The 22,966-nt window shown below is 36.7% G+C and overlaps 1 protein-coding gene across 1 annotated transcript in view; it reads right to left on the bottom strand.

The window, feature by feature from the left end:
- The window catches only part of LOC104466596 (ryanodine receptor 2-like), a gene marked incomplete at both ends in the record, with an annotated part of 29,970 nt that extends 7,801 nt beyond the window's left edge, over positions 1-22,169 (bottom strand). The window contains 9 exons of the mRNA XM_010080076.1: positions 470-708; positions 1,188-1,248; positions 6,036-6,085; positions 9,299-9,420; positions 13,005-13,125; positions 16,353-16,479; positions 16,748-16,823; positions 19,784-19,861; positions 22,032-22,169. Of these exons, the coding sequence (XP_010078378.1) occupies positions 470-708; positions 1,188-1,248; positions 6,036-6,085; positions 9,299-9,420; positions 13,005-13,125; positions 16,353-16,479; positions 16,748-16,823; positions 19,784-19,861; positions 22,032-22,169 (1,012 nt within the window). The remainder of the gene's footprint in view (positions 1-469; positions 709-1,187; positions 1,249-6,035; positions 6,086-9,298; positions 9,421-13,004; positions 13,126-16,352; positions 16,480-16,747; positions 16,824-19,783; positions 19,862-22,031) is intronic.
- Positions 22,170-22,966: the final 797 nt, after the last annotated feature.

The following is a 22,966-nucleotide window of genomic DNA, read 5'->3' as shown; positions in this document are numbered from 1 at the left end:
CAGTCTCATACACACTCCCTTCTCCACTTTTTTGACTTTTCCTCTTTTCCTTAGGATCTATGATGGACCCACACAAATTCCCTGCTAACTCAAACTGAGTCAAGGTGCATGTCTGACAGAATTCTCATAGTATAACCTCATTTATAGACAGAGAAAAGACAAATCAACTTATACAAGGTAAATTTTCACACAAGAAGAAAATCACAGTAAATCTATGGTAAATTTATAAACAAAATGGAGCCTTCTGACAGTCGAATCACAGCCACATCTACTTTAATATTTATACAAAGTCCACTAAAACCTGCAGACTGTCCTAGGTCAATTGCAGCAAACGTTTGATTGAATCAATGACAACTTTGTCAAAATGACACAGGATTTGTGCTTCTCTAATAGAACTGAGAGTCTAGCAATGCTTACTACATGACACTATAGTTATTTTAGTGCCATGGCACGTCTAAATAATACATACATATCAAATCTTCCCCAAACTGGTGCTGTCCAATATGCTCAAATAATGAAGATAGCACTGGCAGGAGAGCAACTGTGGTATAATTAATGATTTGTGTAATTCCCTTTGGTTGGTTTCTGCTGTGTGTAAACTGGCCTTGCTTAAGATTTTCCATTGTTTTCTCCAGATCCTCAGCAGCATTGTCCAAAAATGCCCTCAATGCCATCTTAACAGATTCCAGACCAGTTTTCATCACAGTCCTGTATATAGCATGCAAAAAGAATGAAAAATATTATCCTATTAGACACGCACGGAATACAACCTAGTCTTGGCTTATGTGAAATAGACAATAAAGAAAAATCTTTCATCTTTTGATATTGCGAAATCTTCTCATAGCAGAACCTACTGAAAAAAAACATTTCACAGGTATCCTGCAGAACACAAGGACATTTTATCTGGTTTCCCATTAAGAAAACAAAATCCTTTTAAATTTATAAATTAAGTGATTCATTTGCCTTCAGAGGGGAAAAAAAAAAAAAGCACTATCTGCATGTAAAGCAGTCAATTCTTTGAGGGTAATTAACTAGTAATTAACTGACTTTGCAATGGGAATTCTTTTCAGTACTATAACTTCCAGAGTTTTGAAATTCTGCAGCCTTATAGAGATAGCCCAAATCTGACTGCACATTATTTTCTTAAGTGATTTTCTTCATAGTTTAGAAAACATACTCAGTATTACCTTGCATCCAAGGTCTGGCCCAGTATGTGAAGACAGTTGACTATTGATGTTGCATCATTTCCTAAACAGGAAGGAAAATTATCCACCAGTTAAGCTGAGCAAACTGTATAGTAAATACCTACACTCTGCTAACTGTAGCTCTGGTTTTAATGAAAGAGTAAATGGCATAGCATAAGAGCAATTGAACTTCTGCATAATTTTAACATTCAAGTTAAAAAACATGCAGTTTGTTGTCTTAGCCTTGTTTACACAAATGCAGTAACAAGAGGCAGTAAAGCATCTCTCATCAAATAGCTGAGGCAGTCAGGATGGAAGCACTTAAACGTGGGGTTAATTAGCGCTGCAGTGTATTGTCTGGTTTTCATTTAAGTTCTATAAATTTTGCTTTAATTCATTCAAGTTTATCTGAACATTTATCTTCCTCTCTATAACATAAAAACTGTTAACTTTCACAAGCTGCTATCACAGGAAAAGAACATTTATATAAAATGTCATCATAAAGGTTAGCTCCTTGACGTTACCAATAGGCTGCAGCCATTTATAGCAAGATCAGGTGGCCCACATGAGTAAAAGTCTCTGACATAATATGCATCTCCCATAATCAATTATTTTTTTCACACTTACATAAGAAAAGAACTTACAACATGCCTTGTATGCGTATGTACATCTCAAGATGTTGCCACGTATACAAGCCATCTGTAAATTCACTTTTTAAATCCAGGACAGATTTAGGCTACACAAATTTGACGTACAGTTTATTTAATATACTTTTAAAAAAAAATATCTATCTCTGCAAACATGAAAATACTTTTTCTGGCTTCTCCATATATCTGAAGTTTCTCAAATAAAAAAAAAATGAAACAATGTTTAAGACAAGATAGATTTCTGAAAATACTGTCATTTGCATACAGTGCATACATACTTTCTCACTAATGGTTACTTCACTTGAAAATATAGGCAAACATACAACTAAAATTAGCAGCTGTTTCTGTGGAACAAAGATTTTAAAAGACGAATCGCAAGGAAGGAGTGGGAGGTTTATTGCAGCACTGAGAATGGTGTTCTGTGCTATCAAACTCGGAGGCATTGTTGTGGTGTTCACCCACAGTAGATTAAACTAAACCTGAACCACAGCTTCCCCGACTGTCCCTAGCCAGGCTGCCCACCCTCTTTGCACTGGCACTGATGGTCATGCAACAATATAGTGAGCAGATGAGAAAGCTGAGGTGGCTTTAAAAAGTCCTACCAAAAAAACCCCACCTCAAATAATGAAGTTTTTTGTCAGATCCTGGTTTTTTCCTTACTATTTTACTGCTCTGGTGATATGAATGCCAGTGCTGACGAAGAAGAGAGGGGAGGGCTGTGCTATTGACACCAGGAATCGAGGGAAGTACTCTAACCTACTCCAATTTAGTGGATTAGTTGATTAGACTGTTATGAAATAGTATCTTAATATTTGTTGTGCAAGTGTGTATATGCTGCAGTACAGTGCAGTACAGAGATGCTCACTCCCGTTCCCTGAAAATTTACATTGGCAACCTAGTTGTACCATGTAGACACATTTCAAGAGCCATATATTTATCAGAAATCAGGCACTTTGTATGCTGCAACCAGATGGAAGGGTCAGAAGTTCATTTAGTTATTCTGAAAACCAGACAAGCTTTAGGCATACCCGTGTAGCAGGCACTGAGTGTGGTTGTTCCACAGACTGGGATATCCGAGCAGAACTCAGTGATCATGATAAACGCAGCCCCCTCTGATCTAAACTAATTGACATCCTAGAGTATGGCCAGTTTTATCCCTGTAACACTAAAAAACCAGACTTTCAAAATTATCACGCAACTTCTTTTCTGGAATGTCCCCTTCAAGCACGATTTGTTACAGGATCTTAGAAAATGCAATTTGCTATGAAAGACAGGTTTAGGTTCAGTGGAAATTCTGTGTCTTGCTTTTGTTCAATGTCATGAATGTAGCTGTTTTCACTATGTTTCAAAAACAAAAACTCGCAAAAAAGGAGTACTTTTTAATATTTTACCTTAAAATAACACAGCTAAAAGTTAAAAAAAAAAAAAAAAAACAAAAAAAAAAACTGTTAAATTGAACGTTTCAAGAATCAGTTTGCTTCCAACCTGAGGTCAGAAGTCAATATTAAAAGGTCATTTTTTTTTTTTAATTTAGCTATGAAAGCTAAAATGAGGGGTTTTCTCATTAAACTTTTTTAATACAGTTGACAATATTTCACAATGTATCTATGTACGTTTAATAAAAAATAATATTTTTAATTTAGTGATTAAAAATGTTCTTGGTTTTCAGAAGTGTGAAAACTAGATGCAAAAGACACTCACGTGGAAATGAACGTGCAGTATATAAAATTCTGTTAACTCATGAAAGGGGAGCAGGTGATAAGTACCATTCAATAGGATAAAAACTGAAACAAGACCCGCTCCTTAAAGGAACTCTTCACACAACTCAAAACAATAGAGGCTGGACATATGCAAATACTAAACCACAAGTTCAAGAGGCTTTAAGGCAAAAAGTATCCCAGGAGCTAGTATAAGTATTGATGGTTGGATCACCATTCAGCATGTATTACAATCGCAGTTGATCCCTTAAACTGCATAACTCAGTTTCTACAAAAATCTGAGGTTCAGTACAACATATTCTAGAAAGCTGTATTATTATATCAGGAGGGAAGAACTATTGCTGTATTGTAAAAGTGCTGTGGATATTGATTCCAGGATGCCCTGCTGGAAGGACACTTATAAATTCAGGATGTCATTAGGCAGAGAAAGCCTCCTGTTTCTTTTTAGGAACTCTTCTGATTAACTTCTGCAAGTTCCCAAAGATGGAAAGTGTCCCTGCCCACGGCAGGGCTGTTGGAACTAGATGCTCTTTATGGTCAATTCCATAATCTCAGTAACGCTCTTAGGTGTTAAATGTGATTAACTGTTTAAGTTCAGTCTGGAAGACTTGCATGCTTTATTTCCTATTTTATCAAGACTTCTCTATACAGCTTAACCTACATGACTTTCATACATGCAGCTGTACCTTCATAAGTACCATTCGAATTCACGATAATATAAAACACCTATATATCAAAACTATACAGCATTTTGCCATGTTAGAGCAAACTCCCCACTATCCATAAAGGTTATTATTGAGCAACTCTTGTTCATTCATGATGCCTCCAAAACCTAGAAATAACTTTCTAGGCCCCAGCTGTGCTCAGAGGCTGTCCTCATGAGCATGTTCCCCCCTTCTACACAGGCCTTGTCTTTGCTGGAGTAAGTGTAGCTCTTTTGATCAGGTTTTCTAACATGATGGAACTCACTGTCAAGGTAAGGCAAACTGTCAGGTGACTTTGAGTTGAGTTAGTAGGTCCACAGTAAATGACCATGCTTCAGAGTCTTAGCATGACTTTGTCATAACTCATGGAAAAACTACAGTACACTTCTGTGTTGGCACAAAGATTTTGTATTGCTAGTTACTGCACACTAGGAAAAGAGTTAAAAACCAAACTATAGCCATAGTGAATACTCATCTTCTCCCATCTGACTTATCTCCTTCTACCACTTTAATCCAGACAAACAATGGGAAATAAGTAAGCTGACATGTGGAATGGAAAAGATCTTTTCTTCAGTACTGAACAAAGTTACATTGACTTGGATTTTTAACTTCAACTGTTACTCATTTTAGGAAAAAAAAAGTCAGAAAAACTAATTAACAAAATAACAAAAAATATTTGCAAAATTTTAATAGTATACCTGATCTAGTTCATTCTTTGGAGAAACAACCTAAGGTATAAACAAGAGCTTATGTGTACATCTATGACATACTCCACCCTTCAGAAAAAGCTGCAACAACGCCACACAGCTGCAGAAATAACTCCATTCATCCTATGATCTTTTGACTTTACAGACAAATCCACTCAGCTCATCCCAAAACATACTTAAAAGTGATATCCCAAAATAATTTCCAATTTTTCTTCTCAGTTTAACGGTTTTCATAATGGTCTGTAAGCTTTTTAAACAGCACACTGCTGCAGCAAGTGAGTTCCTTCCCTTCAAATTGAATGAAATATGTAGGAAAAGAGTTAGAGGCACATTATCTTAACCAAATTCTAATCACTAGATAAGTACCCAATTAGGTATGTTCATGGATGCTGAAGTTTGCAATGCATCAATCATAAAAGCTATATAAGCATAAGATGCACTATTTCAACTATCCTAGCATCATGACACACAAAAAAATTGCAGAGTAAATGACTGTGCCGCACGTTGCATACATTGTATACACTTGATACAGATTTCAAATTGACTTCAATTAAGTGATTTTTCACATGGCATAAGACAAACACCAAGCTCCTGCTAGTTTCACATAATACCAGAAAGATAGCACACATGCGTATGTGGAGTCAAGCACATCTGGGAATATTTAAGAATTCTGCAGAACATCACTAAGCATTTCAGCCCATGACAAATTTTCCTTAATGACTTTCCAATAGAAATGTGCAGTTCTGATGCTCTGTTTTTCCCAAACTACTTAGAATAAAATAACAAATTAGTAATTATAATTAACTCAGCATAATTCTTTGGTAGGGTAATCAAATCCAGATATTAGTTAAGACACATGGAAAACTAAACAAAAAAAAAACCCAAACTGATAACTACAAAAGCTTTTTATTCCATCTAGTAAATTCAGTGTTTTACCAGCCCAAATGATTAGTGGCCTGTGAAGACCATGCATTTCAGCCATGCAGCATGCAACAAAGCAGCACGTAACACAATGCAAAAATGGCAAAGAAAACCAAGTGATGGCCATGCTAGTATTTGTCAAGGGTCTCCTTACCAAACAGTGAAATCCTATGCCTGACAAGAACTCCAAGTTTGCAGAACAGGCTGAAGACAAAAGAAAAATAAAAGAGAAGAGAAGGGAAAAGGAAAAAAAATAAGGGAGGGGGAGAAGAAAGAAAAAATAACAGCTGATATATGAGCAGGAAAAGCAACATGATGTCACGCAGAAAGAATCAATTATCTGAGCAGAATGTGGGACAGAATACTAAAGAAAGAGTTTTTAAGTGCATATCCTTAACAAACATGGTTAAATAAGCACATATTATAATTAAAGAAATAAAAAAAAAATTAAAAGCAAAGCTAATATAAAAGCGTCCTATATGACAACCCACAAGGAAATAACCATCAAAGCTTTAAGAAGTAAAATGTGGTCAGTGTGCTATTGAGGATACCACTGACAATTTGAAAACAAAAGGTAAGGAAATCAGATTAATTGAAGTGTTTGATGGCAAATGTTTAACTAGTCCAATTTGGATCTTGACATTTTGAACACAGTGAGAATTTCTTTTCAAATACATTGCTTTTTAAACACACTTAAGACAAGAAATAGCCTCTTCCATGGTTGAAAACCAACAAATATGGATATGATCAGTTATTTCATTTCACATATTTTAATTACTTCCTGTGTTGATGAGCAGTCCCCTGTTCAGAACAATGAAGAATGAAGTTTTGTGTTAATTCACAAAAGCAGGAGCACACTGCCCTGCCCAAATTGACCTGGCCTCCAGATTTAGTAGGGGTTCAGTCTGAGAGGTTTCTCCAAGAGCAACATCAATTTTGGTGTTATTTTTTATGCTGCAAAACCCCTCCATCTGCTATAAATGACATGAACAATATCATGTCATTTTATTAAGCTATTTAATTATTAGGCACACAGGCTAGTTATCAACCTCTGTTTTAAAAGCAAAAGATACCATAAGCATGTCTGCAGAGTTTATGGATGAAATCTGAACATGTTGTTCCATCGACAGACTAGAGCATGGTGCCAAATGGAAACATTTATGTCCAGAATCAGAACAGCCAGGTTAATGTGGTGTTGAATCTAGTTAATTAGCCAGTGCACAGTGATCCACTATAGCAACAGCAACTGCTCTGTTTTAGAAATGAGTCTGGTCGGTGCATGTTCAGGGATCTCTGTTCGCTTTTTATTCCATGAGGCAGACATATACTATATATTCTTTTATAAGGATCCTGGTTCACCCAGTCCAATGGGAAAAGCTGTATAGAAGCACCTTAGCATCACATAAATAATTCTGAATCTTGCGTCCATTCTAACAAAGACATTAAATAGCTCACCATCTACCTTATTTTCTAACATACAAATGTTACCCGACTGATTGTAGCATTCAGCAGATGCTATGATTTCACAAAGTCAAACTGAACCTATTATCTCTGGTGTCATTAGTTTAGGTTAAATAAATAAATTAATTAAAATGTCCAAATGGCCAGTACTCAGATTGATGCCCAGAACTACTTTTATACAACTGCAGTAGTACAAGGACTTGTAAGATGCTTTAATGGATGAGAAATGCCAAAAGCCCAATCCTGAAGAGGCTTGTTACAAATAAGATGAAATATAATGCCACCATATTTCACGAAGAGGTCTGAACCATATTCTCCTGGAAAACAGACCTGGATTTAATTTATGGAATGGTTATTGCACTTGTTAACACTGTCACTGCACTATCAATACCCATAATCATACCCTTCCATAGCTAAATGAATGCAAGAGTATCTTCACTGGAAAAATAAAGCAGCCAGGAACTGCCCTTAGCCTGAAGAAAAACCTACGTAGGAGTTGCACTCAAACAAATTTAAAGGGAAAACTCAACAGAAAACCAAAAATTTAGCTTTGGCAAACTCCCTACAATACTGTAAGGGGGAAAAAAAACCCAACCCAAGAAAATATTTGGAATCTATTAAAATGTCTCAAAATAAACCTTCAATAAATAGATCATATAATGTAGTTTCTATAATCTTTGTGTCTTCATAATTAAGAAACAAACAGCTCAGTAGCACTGGTTATATAGCTATCATTCATCCAAGGTTTCCTTGCATGTGTTTTCTTCTCTTTGGCTGACACTTCTGGATGCCAGGTAACTCAATTAAGTGTGGCAGCAGCTCTGATCCTTTTGCTGCACTACACTTTCAGGAATCTCACACAGCTAGACAAAAGTTCTGAATCTAAGCAGCAGTTATGCTGATAAATCCATGTTTGACATGTTCCAGAAGTATGGGGTTTATTGTCATGACTAAACAACTGTGAAAATATTGTTATCCAGGACATTACAGACAGAAAAAGAGCAGCCCATAGAGTGGAAAATTATCTAGATGCATGCATTTTGATAGAGTTTTTCAATTCTTTGAAGAATGCCATTCGGCCAAGCTGCCAGATCAAATTAGGCATGAGATGACACAGGCCAAGACAGGCATTACTTACTTACGCCTAGTGTTGTTGCTAGAAACTTCAGTCAGTATTCACACAGCCTTGCAAACCCTGCATGTCTGTACAACCATCAATTGTCTGACAGTCTCAAAGAACAGCAATTCAGTTTTGCATGGTTCTCAATACCCAGCGACAGCCAAGAAGGCACCTATGACACCTGTACATTAACAGGGATGCAGTAGGTCCTGTGTGAAGCTTGTTGTCCATCTTACTAAATGGGAAATACAGGTTTCAATTCAATCAGAAGTTACATTAAGTGAAAACACATCTTAGATAGATGATCTAAAAAATGGATAACCTCAGAGAAAGAATCAAGTGGATATTTATGTCGTATTACTACTGTCAATACTATTTAGAAAACCAAAGAGCAGAAAGAATGCAACTCTCTCGTTTTTCATGGCGGACATTAATAATGATATTTACTGAAGCTCAGTTATAAATAAGTTTGGCTTTTAATCTACCACAAAATTTTGCAGAAATAACTATTTAAGTACATACTTATTTCCAGCAGTGAAAACCGATACACAATTGCATAGCCTGTGCCACAGACTGTGCAACTGATGTACTGTTGCACATAATGCCAAATTTTAGTTCCCTGCATGCTAAAATCATCACCACTACCTTTAAAACAGCATATAATCATAACTCTGTATTGCTCTCTTCATTTTATACAATGAATTTTCCTAACAGGAAAAGAAAGTGAAAAAAAATTAATTTGCATGTTCATAAAAATATTTCTCTGCCTCTCACTTCTCACTTTCCCACAAACAAACACACATATGCATACATATTAATATTATTTTAAGTTTTACCTTGTCACCATTTCCTTCTCTTTATTAGAGGCATGGCCTCCACTGCTGAGAGGCCTACTTGCTGCAGATAAGAAATACAGGCGATGATTTTTAAAATACTGATCAATCAAAGGGAGCACAACCTGAAATTACATCAGAAAGAATTGGTTATCTCTGGACTTTCTTTAGTATGTTCTGTATTACTGTTTGTAAGTCACAACTAAAGACAGAAGATTTCAAATGTGCTTTCTGTTTTGAAATCTCTATGTATTTCTTCTTTAACATCTATTCATCTTTGAATTTATTTAGTATTCAAGGCACTTAGAATGTCATCAGGAAAGGCAGCAGAAAAAAACGTACATTACCTCTGGGACTCGATCTGTGGTTTTTTTTTTTAGGAGGAGTACAAAGCAGAAAGTATAATTTAATTTTATCTCACAATTTAATATTTTTCTAGTACTACATTCCCAGACACAACTATTGCTGTTCATGCCTTTTAATGTAGATTTAAGAAAAATTTGCCTACAACTGTCAGTGCACTAATGGCACTTAATGCTAGATGCTATCAAATAAAACTCCCAAAACATCCTCACTTATTAAGGACTTGTCCACAGAAGTTTTCCTATTTACTTCATGTGGTGAGCGTTACTCAGTGCCCACTGCAGGTGTCAGCCAGGAAGAGATCCAAAGCAAACAGCCAATAAGACAATCTGAAATTGCTTCCTTTTTGGAGCACGGTTCAAAAGAACATGGAAGACTAGCTTCCGAGTCAATGAACTTGGCAAATAGTACCACACAGAACTACTTTAAGGTATCGAGATTATAGTTTACTGCAAGGATATCAGGGTTAGAAAAGGCTGCAAAGAGCTGCCTTTGCTTATTCACAAATGAATTCAAAAGGCATTTTGAATATGCAAACACCATACAAGCTACAAAAGATGTAAGCAGATTTTCTTGACAAAAAAAAGGAGAATTGGGCTGACGGGAATCTCATGATGTTCAGCAAGGGGAAGTGCAAAGTCCTGCACCTGGAGAGGAATAACCCCAGGTGCCAGTACACACCAAAGGCCGAGTAGCTGTAAAGCAGCTTTGCAGAGAAGGACCAGGGTGTCTCAGTGGACAGCCAACAATGCACCCACACTACAAAGGTGGCCAACAGTATCCAGGGTTGCATTAGACAGAGTGTTACCAGCAGGTCCAGGGGGTGACTCTTCCTCTCTACTCAGCACTGGTGAGGCCCCTTCTGAAGTGCCATGTCTGGTTCTGGGTTCCCAGTATGAGAGAAACATGGACATACTGGAGAGAGCGTCCAGTGAAGGACCACAAAGATGATAAAGGAACTAGAGGATCTTTCAAATGAGGAGAGACTGGGAGAGCTGAGACTCCTTAGCCTGGTGAAGAGAAGGCTCAGGGAGCATCTCATCAATGTGCATAAATATATGAAGGGAGTGTTTAAAGAGGACGAAGCCAGGCTCTTTTCAGCTGTGCCCCATGACAGGACCAGAGGCAATGGGAATAAACTGAAACACAGTGGGTTCCCTCTGACCATCAGGAAACACTTTTTTACTGTGAAGGTGACTGAGCACTGGCACAGGTTGTCCAGACAGATTGTGGAGTCTCCACCCTTGAATATATTCAAAAGCTGCCTGGACATGGTCCTGAGCAACCTGTTCTATGTGATGCTACTTAAGCGGTGAAGTTGGACTAGATGACCTCCAGAGTGCCCTTCGAACTTCAGCCATTCTGTGATTCTGTGATGGAGGCATCAGCAGAGTTTTAAAACAAGGAAATAAATAAGGAAGGTGACACTGACAGATACATAGCTGTGTTAATTCCAATAACTATTGCTCACTTTTATCTGCCTGAAGATTGTAAAAGAGAAAACACTTCAGGATTAGACTAAGCCAGTAAACAGAAAATATAGGGAGGTTATGAATAACATCATAGGAGTAGTTGCATATCATGGAGCAAGGAAATAATGAGAATAAGAATATAGTCCTGTAATTTTTTCACATCTATACATCTATACTTCATCCTACAGTATTTTCAAGCTATTTTTATTACTACTGTCTTTAATTAACAAAATAATGAATTTAACATGGAAAAGTGCAGCTATAACAACAATAATCATGTTCAATAGCAAATACTTTCTCACTTCAACTACTTACTACGTTGACAAAGAATAAGCAAAGATATACTGTACTTTGGCAAAAAACTTGATTTCTTGTTCATATGGGAAGTGCTCTCCCTTGCCTCTGCTGCCACCATCTGCAGAGAGATGAAAATTAAACTCCCTGTCATATATCCTAATTACAGTCGACTCTACATTTTTCTTAGAAAATGTACACTATGAACAAATAATATTGGTTGTCTTTAGATGTAGATTTAAGATACCACAAACAGTATGCACACTAGTTAAAGTGGCATTTTATGACTACCTCATGAGAAGAAAAGTTACAGCAAATAAAATGTGTGAAGAATAATTGTCCAAATCCAGTCATTACCAGGAGAAACAGAATTACAAATTTTTACTACTTATCTGTGGACTTTGTCTAAAGAACAAAATTAATGTCTAGAACTACCCAACTGAAACTAAAATTGCTTCACTTCCCCTATTTCTGTAAAAATTAAATACTCTTTACAGACATAATACAGTACAGCTCTCAGATTATTTATTGTTTACTTATTATTTTCCTTTTAACTAATCCATTGAGGGACATGAATGGTATATGTTGCACCAGTGTTTCTAGTGTTTTAGTATTTATTAATTATCACTCTTGCAGTTATGCCAAATTTATACAATTAAGTAGAATTAAGTCAGGATAATCAGGTATCAGCAGAAGTAACCCAATGAGTTATCAAGGCCAGACTTGCTACTGTAAGCAACCATGGCATATAATAATAGATTAATTCATAAATTAGTAATAATTCATAATAATTCATAAATTTGGTAATTTCTACTTTAAAACTAGATAAGCTTTTGGATGAGCATTGATTTATTCAATCTTTCTGCTGTTCCTGCCATTAATACTGTCAATTACAGCATCTATGCCTAGACATGAGGCATGGTGTATGCTATGTGGCACTGCAGCTCCCATGGTCGCAGAAAAGCTGCATCTGGCCAGTTTTTTTTGGCTTTTACTGCTCATGTAAGAAGCTGACTTGGGTCACCAAACTTTAATTTTTTTTTTTATCTTTAACAAAACGAGACCAAGTTAAATCCTCTCCTTCACAGCACTGTTGACGAAATACATGCTGGGTATTTCTGAAAGAACATTCCCATTGTGGGAGTTTGTTAAAGAGGTTTCTCTACTCAACTTCCTCCTCCAGAGAAAATTTCAGAATGGTACAAATGATTGGTCTTATTTGCTCTGTGAAAAAGGTATTACATGTGAATAGTAAATATTAACATGCATATATTAGACACTACCAATTTGTGCATAAATACAAGGGGGCTCCTAGTTTTCTTTTTCAAAAAATTAAAGTCATTATAAATTTTGGCTGAACACTTTTCATCTGAGGAATGAATATGTGAAATTGGAATGAACATGGGAAATTGGAATGAATATATGAACTACATAACTTTCTATAATTCATCACCTTAATCAACTATAGGAAACTAGACAAAAAACTCCTAGTCTGACAATGTGTAATTTTTTAAAAATTTTCTAGTTGTTTTTATAATATCAAACGTCTTAGTAAGTAATTCAAAATGCATAAGCAGTACTATACCAAACTCCAGAATGTACTGATGGGCTTCATCCACGTATCTTATAAGTTGCTGAAGGAAACTGTAGGCAAAGCGTTTTTCAATGGAAGGTGTGTCTAATTCCAAGTCCTTAAATCCTCTGTAAAAAGAAGCAAGTACATTTTCACACATGCAGACTCAGACTTACCTCTCCATGTAGTCTGATGTCATTTTCTCTAGTAACAATTAACTGCTTGTTAACATAAGAATTGTTCTATATTTGAAGTAAACAGTATTCTTATGATTATTTACATTTTGAGTAATTTGTTAAGATACAACTGAGATTTCCCAAGTAGAAAGTTACAGAAAAATTAGACTAGTCAACCAGATTAATCCAGTATCATTGTAATTTATTTCCCCTACTTTTAAGGCATTACTGTCTTATATTTCCCTCCAGGGATTGAGTCCTGGGTGAGAGAGTTTTGAACCTGACAAAATACCTTGATCTAAACAATCAAACCAGAAGTAAATCTAGTCTCCTTCATCATGACTTCTCCCCAAAAGTCTGTTTGTAATGGAAGGACTTTGAATAGCTCTGTAGCATTTCTAAAAATCAGGGGAAAAACAAACCAAAGTGATGGAATTGCAGTTTACCTTTTCCGGTATGTTCCATCATAGTTACCAGACTGATATGAAAAGCCTATCTTCTTTCAATAAGTATGAATCTGCAGAGAGTGGTTCCATTATGTGGGCTGATGTCTGCTAGCAACAAGCTGGCAATGACATAAGCCTTGATTCTGCAGGATCAGAACTCTAATGATGGCACAGGAAGAAGCTATGTTTAACCAACAAGGCAGTCAGTCACCCCACTGTCAGAGGCATCAAGTACATTAGTACTCAATTATTTTTCAAATTAAAAAGTATACCTAATGAATATAACTGCCTGTGTAGTATACACTCTGCTTTAAATCAGAACATTGCTGATGGTAGTGTTCATTTTCAGAAAAAGAGATTCTGGAACTAAACCAGGTTTGTCAGCTGATACTTGTAAGGGTACAAGAGTGCTTCAACGAGGTTAATGGATCAAGGACCTTCTCAATGCAAAAGGAGGTAATAAGAGAGAAGCCATAAACAAGAACACACAAAGACACAAACCTGGTAGAAAAGGGATAAAGGAGACAATGCTGAAGACCAAAAGCCTCCAGTTACTAATTAACGAGCCATTAAGAAACTTCAGGCACAGCTTTGGAGGGGGCCACCTGAATTTTGTAACTCCTAAGAGGAGGGGACATGAAGAACGTGAGGACTTGGAATATCTGAGACAGGTCAGTAGAACTACAAAAACTAATGATGGAATGTGCAGGGGAGAAGGATGGAGGAAGAGCAAAGGAGGGAAAAGAGAAAAAGGGGTATAAAAGGGGCCAGTCACATGTAAACCGTGGCCTGTCAATACTGTTGTCTGACTGAGCCCTGCACCTCATCACCAGAGTCTGTTCCATCTTCTCATTAAATCCTTTCTTAACTACCTCTCTGTGTAAACTCACTCACAATCCCACGTGTATGTGTGTGCTGCGAGGAGTAGGCACCAGCTACTGGCAACACCAGCGTTGGTGGATACTGGGCCAGTAACTGGAATCAGATTTTGGGTGTGGGTGCCTCTAGGCCTGTGGTGCCAGCAACAGGAGTGAATGAAGGTCCAGCAACTGGAGACAGACAGTGGAGGGGGGGACAGGGTAAAGCACCCATGGTCTGTGGTGTTTGCAACTGGAGCAAACGGGAGTCCCAGTTGCCAGCCACTGGGGTAGGAATGCTGTGTGTCCGAAAAAACAGCTAATGTGAGGGGGCAGTGTCAGTAAGGTGAGTGAGGGGCTCAGTGCCAGCAGCTGGAGTGGGACTGTGGGTCACAGGCCATGTGCCCGAGTGTGCACTAGACTAGAATGGTCACTGTCAAACAAAAGACTGGAAAGAAATGTGTGCAAGGCATATGTGGCAGAAAGTCAAGTGGTAAGCAGAACAAATAAAAACATGAATCAGATGCTTGTTTGTTTAGACAGCACGGTGGTCACAGGGGCAGCAGGTACATGGGCTTTAACTTGACAGACAGACCTCTGTTTGACTAGCACAGGAGAATGTAGACGTTGCAGGAACTATTTACTAGACAATGGGTATGACCATGGTAACTATTATCTTACCATCCCTCTTAACCTTCCACTCCCTCCAAAAACCAAATGCCATTTTTCAGTTGTGTTTAAGTTAGGCAGAAATAAAAAGGACTAATCAAAAAGGAACATGTAACCTTGAATATAAGATGAGGAATCTTTTGTAATTTTGACAGGGGATGAGAAAAGAAACCTTTGCTGACTGACATCCTTCTTTGTGCATTCTACTCCACTGAAAGGAAGTAAATTGAATTATTCCAGCTACCTTCAAAGATTTTACCTAGAATTATGAGATTAGCTGTGGGACTCTATAAATGGGCTGAATTTCATACGTGATACAAAAGAAAGGAAGTAGGCAGATTTTAAGTAGATGTGCTGGGCTAATTAATTCACAGTTATTACTTAAATCCATCTCTGTAGCTGTTTCATTCACTTACTAATTTTCAAGTCATACAAATCTCAGATATGCTTTCAGCCTTTCCTAGTGACTCACATTTCTTAAGGCTTGCTGATGAGGCAGACAAGCCTCCAATTTAATTAACATTTTATTCACACTGCATTTCGAGGTAAATATGTAGTATTAAACCCAAATGGAATTATGCATGCTATTCTGCAGAGAATAGTATGTATATGTACTGAATTATGAATGTTCTGTTGATTACTAGATTTATGCACAATTACTACACTTACACTGAGGATTGTTTACAAAAACTTTTTAAAAACATCACTTTTCACTTTTGACATATTTTAATAACACTACAAATTAACTCAGCTAAAATAAATTAGTAGTAGGTTTTAGAAATAAAGCTGTCTGTCTTATCAAAGCCATTGCCCAGAAATTCCAATGGAGAGGTGCATGTGCCTGACCTGTAATGAAGACTTAATAATTCTATCACTTGAAGAAAATGAACAAGTTTACTAACAGTTGGATGTAGACACACCAGAAAGAAAAAGCACACTGCAGTGTTGAGAGGAGAGACATAAGACGTGCAGAGATTCTGGAGCAATATGCCTGTGCCTTGCAAAAACCCTGCTACTAACTCTGTAATCCATTTCTTCCTTACAATGTTTTTTCTATATGAAGGAGCTCATCCTCACTGTCAGGTACTGTAACCTAAAAATCACCATTGATTTTTCTTTTCATAAAAATAATTTTTAAAAAAATTTTAAAAGGACATTGAGGAGTATTAGAAACTTTCTGTGACTCTACTACTGAAAAGAGAATTACCTGGAGACAACATATCCATTAATCTGTAGAAATTTCAGAATATCCTGTGCTTTTTCTCTGTCCTTGGCTTTTTCTTTGGCTGTGAGTGTATCATAAGGAACAAGAAGAGGATGGTTGCCTCCTCCTACTATGGAACATCAAGAGAATTAAAAGACAGTTAAAGAGTTATCTGTTGACATGGTAAATCCCAGTATGTAAAAGCACTGTCATAATAATACATAGCATGTTACAGTAAAATCTAATCTGAAATAAAAACAATGCACTCTTCTGTTTCTTTACACAAACCTGAAAAATATTCAGATAGAAATTTTAGATGCGGCTGCAAACACAGTTCTAACAAATATATGACCTAAACTTATCATAGAGAACTTAAAATACCTATAAGTTATTATTACCTTTTGCTTCAAGCTCCATTTTCTTTTTCTTTGCCCATATGTTATGGTAGTTTTCAGCCATCATCTCAGCCATAGCCTTAGGAAAATTGAGAGCTTAGTGATACATGTTGCAATGGTTAACCTCCAAGAAGGACAAATTTCTGGTTGCTATTAAATAACAAGTTTTGTTCTCTAGGAGTTCAATGCAATTACACTACAATTGTTCACTAAAAACAAGAGTTTTTATTGAAAAATTATGATATAGAATTTGGCTAGGATGGATACTTGTGTAGGAATTAGGAACCTGGTGCTAAAGAGAAAACTGTTAATACAGAAAAGAAGGAACCACAAAGAGGAGTATAGTCTGGAAAGAATGCTGGGGTATCAGACAGGGATTTGATTCTCAAAACAATGCCAGCAAGAATCCACTGAAGGCCCTGATAAGGGAAACAAAGAACAGCAAGCCAGAGGACTGAATCAAGATTGTTCCTGTTGGCTGCAGCAGACTGACTATAAACCCATGAATATAGCCTGGTCAAGGTGGCTACTTATTTGTGTGAGCACACTGTTAAAAGCACCAACCATTTTACCAGGGACTCCATAAACGCAGCCACAGTTTTTCTTTCAGTATGAAATTCTCCATTTTGCACAGCAGATAAGTAAATTCTTCCTATAAAACAAACCCTTTCAGACTGATAAACTACAAGCTAGACCCCAAACTAAGCAAAACACAGACAAGCTCTCCAGTTTCTATCTAGTAGGAACTACTATGCCAACATGAAACAACTTTTTAAACCCACCTCTCTTGTCCTGATGATTGTATACCCTCTATCTGTACAGTGGTGGAATTTTCTGTAGATTTCACTTTTCCTTTCTTTTATGGACCTACAGAAACATTCTTCTCACCTTTGATAAGGGTTTTGAGTAACCAGTATTTCTGAATAATAACTTTAATTAGGAGAATATTCATGAATTCAGGTAACAACTTGAAACTTTTCAGTCATATCTTGGTTGTCTATACCACAGTTTGGTTCACAAACTTTTCTCCAGTGGATACACTAACACACATATCTCTCCTGTATGGTAAATGCCTTCTATCACGCACACTCTGGTCCTGGTGTTTTGATAATCCAGATTAGGACCTTGGAAGAACGTAGTGTAGTCTGGGTTTTCTCTCCTTGGAAAGCAGCGTGCTGTGAAGACGGTCTCAGAGCAAAACCTAGCTACTCATGGAGCCAGGATGTGACCAGGTGACCACTTAAGACCAAAATGAGAAGTATTTCCCAGATTTACAGTTTTAGACACGGTCATGATCCCTGCTGGCACAGTATATGCGCAGGATGATGTAAACATTAAATAGCACCAATGATTATGTACTAGTCAAAAAAAGAACAACCAACTTTGTTTAAAATAACTAACTTTTCCCAGCACTATACAAAAGGGTTGAAGAATCTAGCCCTGAACTCCAGGAGCTTTAATACTTTAAAGATATTAAACATTATAAAAAGTTCAAAATTACATACAGTTCATTTTTAAAACTCACATCTCATCAATACCTACACATTTGGATGAAAGTATCAAGACAGTTAATACCTGAAATTGCATTTTAATTAAATTTGCTTAGCTTTTACATAACAGATCTTGAAGATCGTTTCAAAAAATACCTCTTCATAATAAAGGACAAATTAATCATAAAGCCAGCCAGCTCTGCTTATAGCTGAGCGCTACAAAGGAAATAAAATTAACGACAAACATTTGAGGGTATGGTATAAAAGAGTAAAAAAGGGAGTAATAGAAGTTCTGATGCCATTTCTTTTCTGTTTTGTGACAGGCTGCTTACATTTCTCTGGGTTTGGTTTACTGCATCATAATACAACAACAATGCTCACATCAAGAGTTGTCTCATGAGCACTAAACAAAGTCTGCACAGTCTTTTGACTATGCTGAGTCTATAGAAATGTTAAATGATGTAATTATAATGAAGTGTTCCATCAGTTTAAGGTAAGAGTGTAATGACAGAAGTAGTGCTATTCAATTATCAATCTTATTAACTCTTTGGAACAATCAGCAATCTACTGAATGTTTTAACTCAAGTAGGGTAATTAATTGTCCGCAAATTCTTATTATTGTAAAGCTAGTCAGCAATCTACGATAGGTAGAAATATGAAATTGGAAAGTACAAGATAGGAATCCAGGAGGAGAAACCCAGCATGAGAATTTGATCAGAGGCACAGTACAGTATATACCGGACAGTTAGCCAAGTACTTGACTACTGTTGCTTGTTTCACTGCACTACCACAGAGCTCAGTATGGGGAAACTCAACCCTGTGTTTCAGGAGTTCTTTGTAGCCAGCTTTGAACGCCCTGTTGCCATCACTAGACTGGTACGAACACTCATGTTAACTGATTTAAAATGATCTAGTATATGTCTACATAATATTGTAACCACACTCACAGGAAATTAGTAGATTTTAAAAACTAGCACCATACTCCATCAAACACCATGAAAACAACCCTAACTTTCTACAGCGAGAAACACAATTTGTTTATCAACTAAAAAAAATGTTCCAAATAGCAGCAATCTACTGATAGATCTGTCAAAGTCCTACCCCCAACTTCTTCATTCTTTATTCTCATAATATTTCTTATAATAATGGTTCCTGATTCTTATTTCTTCAGTTTAGAAAAAAGAGCAATGACAAAATGTTTTGGGAAGATGGTGGAGAAATTAATGATAAACAGAAAAAAGCTGATGCGGCAAGCTCTTCTAAATGGTATTCTCTTCAAAATGACAGATGTTTGCAAAGAGAGCTTTTAAAATCAGTACAGGACTAAAATAAACTTTGAAGCTTTTCAACATGAACCCTGTTTTTTAAAGCAACAGAGGATCAAAGAGCAATGACGAAAAGACAAGAAAAGCCCACAAACCACCAAACCAAACTCAAAGTGTATTAAAGGAAGTAACATAAGACACCAAATGTGTTTAAAATAAACTAGCAGAAAAGAAAAAATTAAATTTTAAAAAAAGGGTAGGCATATTAAGTGTTTCTGACTTACATGTAAGTCTCTGGAGAGGGTGACATTGCTCATGTCAATTGCTCGAGGAGTGTAACCATGGGCTGTATCTACAGAGATCTGAATGACAAATGTGCAAAACAGTGGAGTTATAAAAGCATTTGACATGAAGTAGTAACATTAAAAAGATACTGAAAGTAATGAAAGAAGGAAAAAGTCACTTTATCCCTAGAGAGCAACAGGATCCTATGTTGCCCAACTGAAAATACATTAAGGGTGGTAAACCTAAGTGAGATGTAGGCAAAGGTCTACATACTTTGTTCTGACAGACAGCCATCAGACACAAATCCCCCTCATTCAAATGTAAATTTCACTTGAACTCATTTAAGATTTGAAGTCATTGTGGATAATGCTGTACTAAAGTTATAATTAAATCTCTGCATTTTCTAGAGATTTTTTTTTTCTCAGCAGGTGAAATCTCAGACAATTTAGTTTAAGGTGAATTCATGAAGAAATCAAACTTTGAATTTGTCTTTTCAACCTTATTTCTACATGTAGGAATAGAATCTACTAAATACACATCTTTTTCCTTCTTCTTCTCCTCTCCACTCAGAAAATATCACCATTTTGTCATTCTTTTTTTCTAATGCCTAAATTTGTCACAGGTTTGCTCATTATATTGACACAAATGTTTGAAGAAGGATAAACGATGACGGAGATTCCCTGGATGGCAAGCCGCTGACGCAAGAAATGCGTCCAGAAAAGAGGCATTGCTGGGCTTTCCTCTATGGATTCTGCTGTAACAGATAAACTCACGTCCCCCACCGGCACATCTTCCTTTAGAAAGAACAGTGTCCAGAATTTTGTTCCTATGTCTGATATTATTTTCATATGCATGTATATGAGCATGTGCAAGTCCTCAAATTTCAAAGCCCTCCTTTCAAAAGGCAGATATTTTTAATAGAGAGTAACACAAAGAACATACAAGCAACACAGTAAATAAATACTGATAAAGCATTGTTACATTAACATTAATCTACTGATTAAATATACTTAAAATTTCTCGGCTGAAGTCAGGAAAATGCTATTTTGTGTGTGTGATGACAGCACAAACCATTTTAAACACAGGATGAGTATTGATATGATTGTGTACTCTGAAACATTGTAGGCATCAGAAGCTCTTGTAGAAAAGTTACGTAATTTCATTATACTAAGGGAAGACTGTAACTTAGCTACAAAAGCTGTTTTCATGTGTTGATATAACTTGAATCTCAAATGTAAAGCTATTCATTCTAATGAGCTGCTTATGCTTAAAGCATACACAAATCTCTCTGTCAGTATAGCCTTTGGGACTGGTATTACAAACACCCAAGTCGGGAAACTTGGAAGTCAAAAATTTTGGAAGGCAATTATAGTATAGTTTAGCCCGAGTGCTAAATTAAATCACTTGATATACACTTTCTAGTGTCTATAGAGAGTGCAGACGCAGGTTCAAACTGCTCATTTTTCACAGGCATATCACCACTCACACAGGTAAACAGTGCAGAGCTGAGGGGAGGGAAGAGGGAAAGATTTTTCCCCTCCATTTTATTTCCCCCGCTTGTTTGGCTCCATGCGCGTCTGTGCGAATCAGAGGAAGAGATTTTCTCCCCTCCTCAGTTTAATTGCAAAGTGGATGGAGCACTAAGACAATACAGTGCCAGTTTTTCTCCATTTTATCCTTACAGCATTTTGATTTAAGAAGGCTATTTTAAAGGGAAAACCCCTATCTTTAATATTTTCAGAATTTTGGCTGTCTATAGATGTAAACTTTGTAACATTGATGTTTGTATAAATTTTCCTTGAAAAAAATAAATTAAAATAATTTATACATGTACCTTTATTTATTTCTTTACATGCTTAAAGACATCCATAGCCACCAAACTCCAAAAAATAGGAGACTAAAATCATACTAATACTCACAATTAATGCATAATCACCTACTGATGTAAATAATTACCCTAAATAATGTAGTTAACTTTAAATCAAGTGAATAAACACACTCTTATTTCGGTTTTGTTCTGGCTTTTTGAAATTGTTTATTAAAATATTAGTTTGGAACAGGGAAAGAAAGTTCCAGCTTCAGTGAATGGAAGTCCAAACCAATCTTTAGAGTTGTACAACTGCTTGTGAAAAATGCTTTCACATATTTTTATGCTACAGGTTTACTTCATCACTTGTAAAATTAAAGACCAGAGAGCAGAATTTGCATGCCTTTTTTTAAAAATAAGTTTTTAATAAAATGGCTCACTTGACTGGTTTGAGATATGCGACGCGTCCGATTATACAGTGCCATGGAATCTCCCTCCCGCGTTCTTTCAATTCGCCATCCCCATGCCAGCATAGTTTTTAGTGATTCTTTGATCGGCCATCGATAAATTTCTTTCTCCTAGAAGAATGCACATGCAATAATTGCCTTGTTTATTACGTAGCTGTAGAGAGCAAAAAATAAATATTGGGATTCCGCCTGGTTATACTGAGATGCAAAGAAATGTACTGAAATCAGCCGTCATGGCCCAGGGGTAATGCAAAGAAGCAAATAAATCACGTAAGATTTTAGAACGCTTACTTATAATTTCAGAGGTGGGCAGAAGAATTCTGGCCCTGCAGGAAGCTGATGATCACAGGGCAAACTGTGTTAATGGCATGATCAGGTATGAGCTCAAAAGTGGAGCAGTAATTATCAGGAGTAATACAGTGTTTTGTCTGCTACATGAAAGAAAAAACCATAATCATAGAATAGTAGAAAAAAAGCCTATCTTGGAATGGACCTCTGGACATCAATCAGACTCAACCTTCTGTTGAGGTCAGATAAGCTAACCTAATTTGGCTTTCAACAGTTATCAAGATTAGGTTATCTCGGGCTTGCCAATATCATGCTTGAACACTTGCAGTACAGGTGATTTCACCACTTCTCTGGACCAACCTATTCCAATGTCTAAGTTGTCAAGACAAGAAGGATTTCTAGAAAGCATTTCTGCTGAAACAACTGACACCCATTGCCTCTTGTCCTGTCACTGTGCATCCCTGTGAAGAGGGTACATCCATCTTCTCTATAACTAGCACATACGTACTGGGAAACCAAGATTATATCCCCATCAACTTTCTCTTCTTTAAACTGAACAAACCCAGTTCCTTCACCCTTGCTTCATTTATCAAGTTCTGCAGCCTTCTCATAATCTTGGT

Source organism: Pterocles gutturalis, unplaced genomic scaffold (genome assembly GCF_000699245.1).
Source record: "Pterocles gutturalis isolate BGI_N339 unplaced genomic scaffold, ASM69924v1 scaffold50799, whole genome shotgun sequence".
In the NCBI taxonomy this organism is placed as follows: Eukaryota; Metazoa; Chordata; class Aves; order Pterocliformes; family Pteroclidae; genus Pterocles; species Pterocles gutturalis.
The sequence above is the reverse complement of the archived record's forward strand: the minus strand, read 5'-3'. Positions and strand labels throughout refer to the sequence as shown.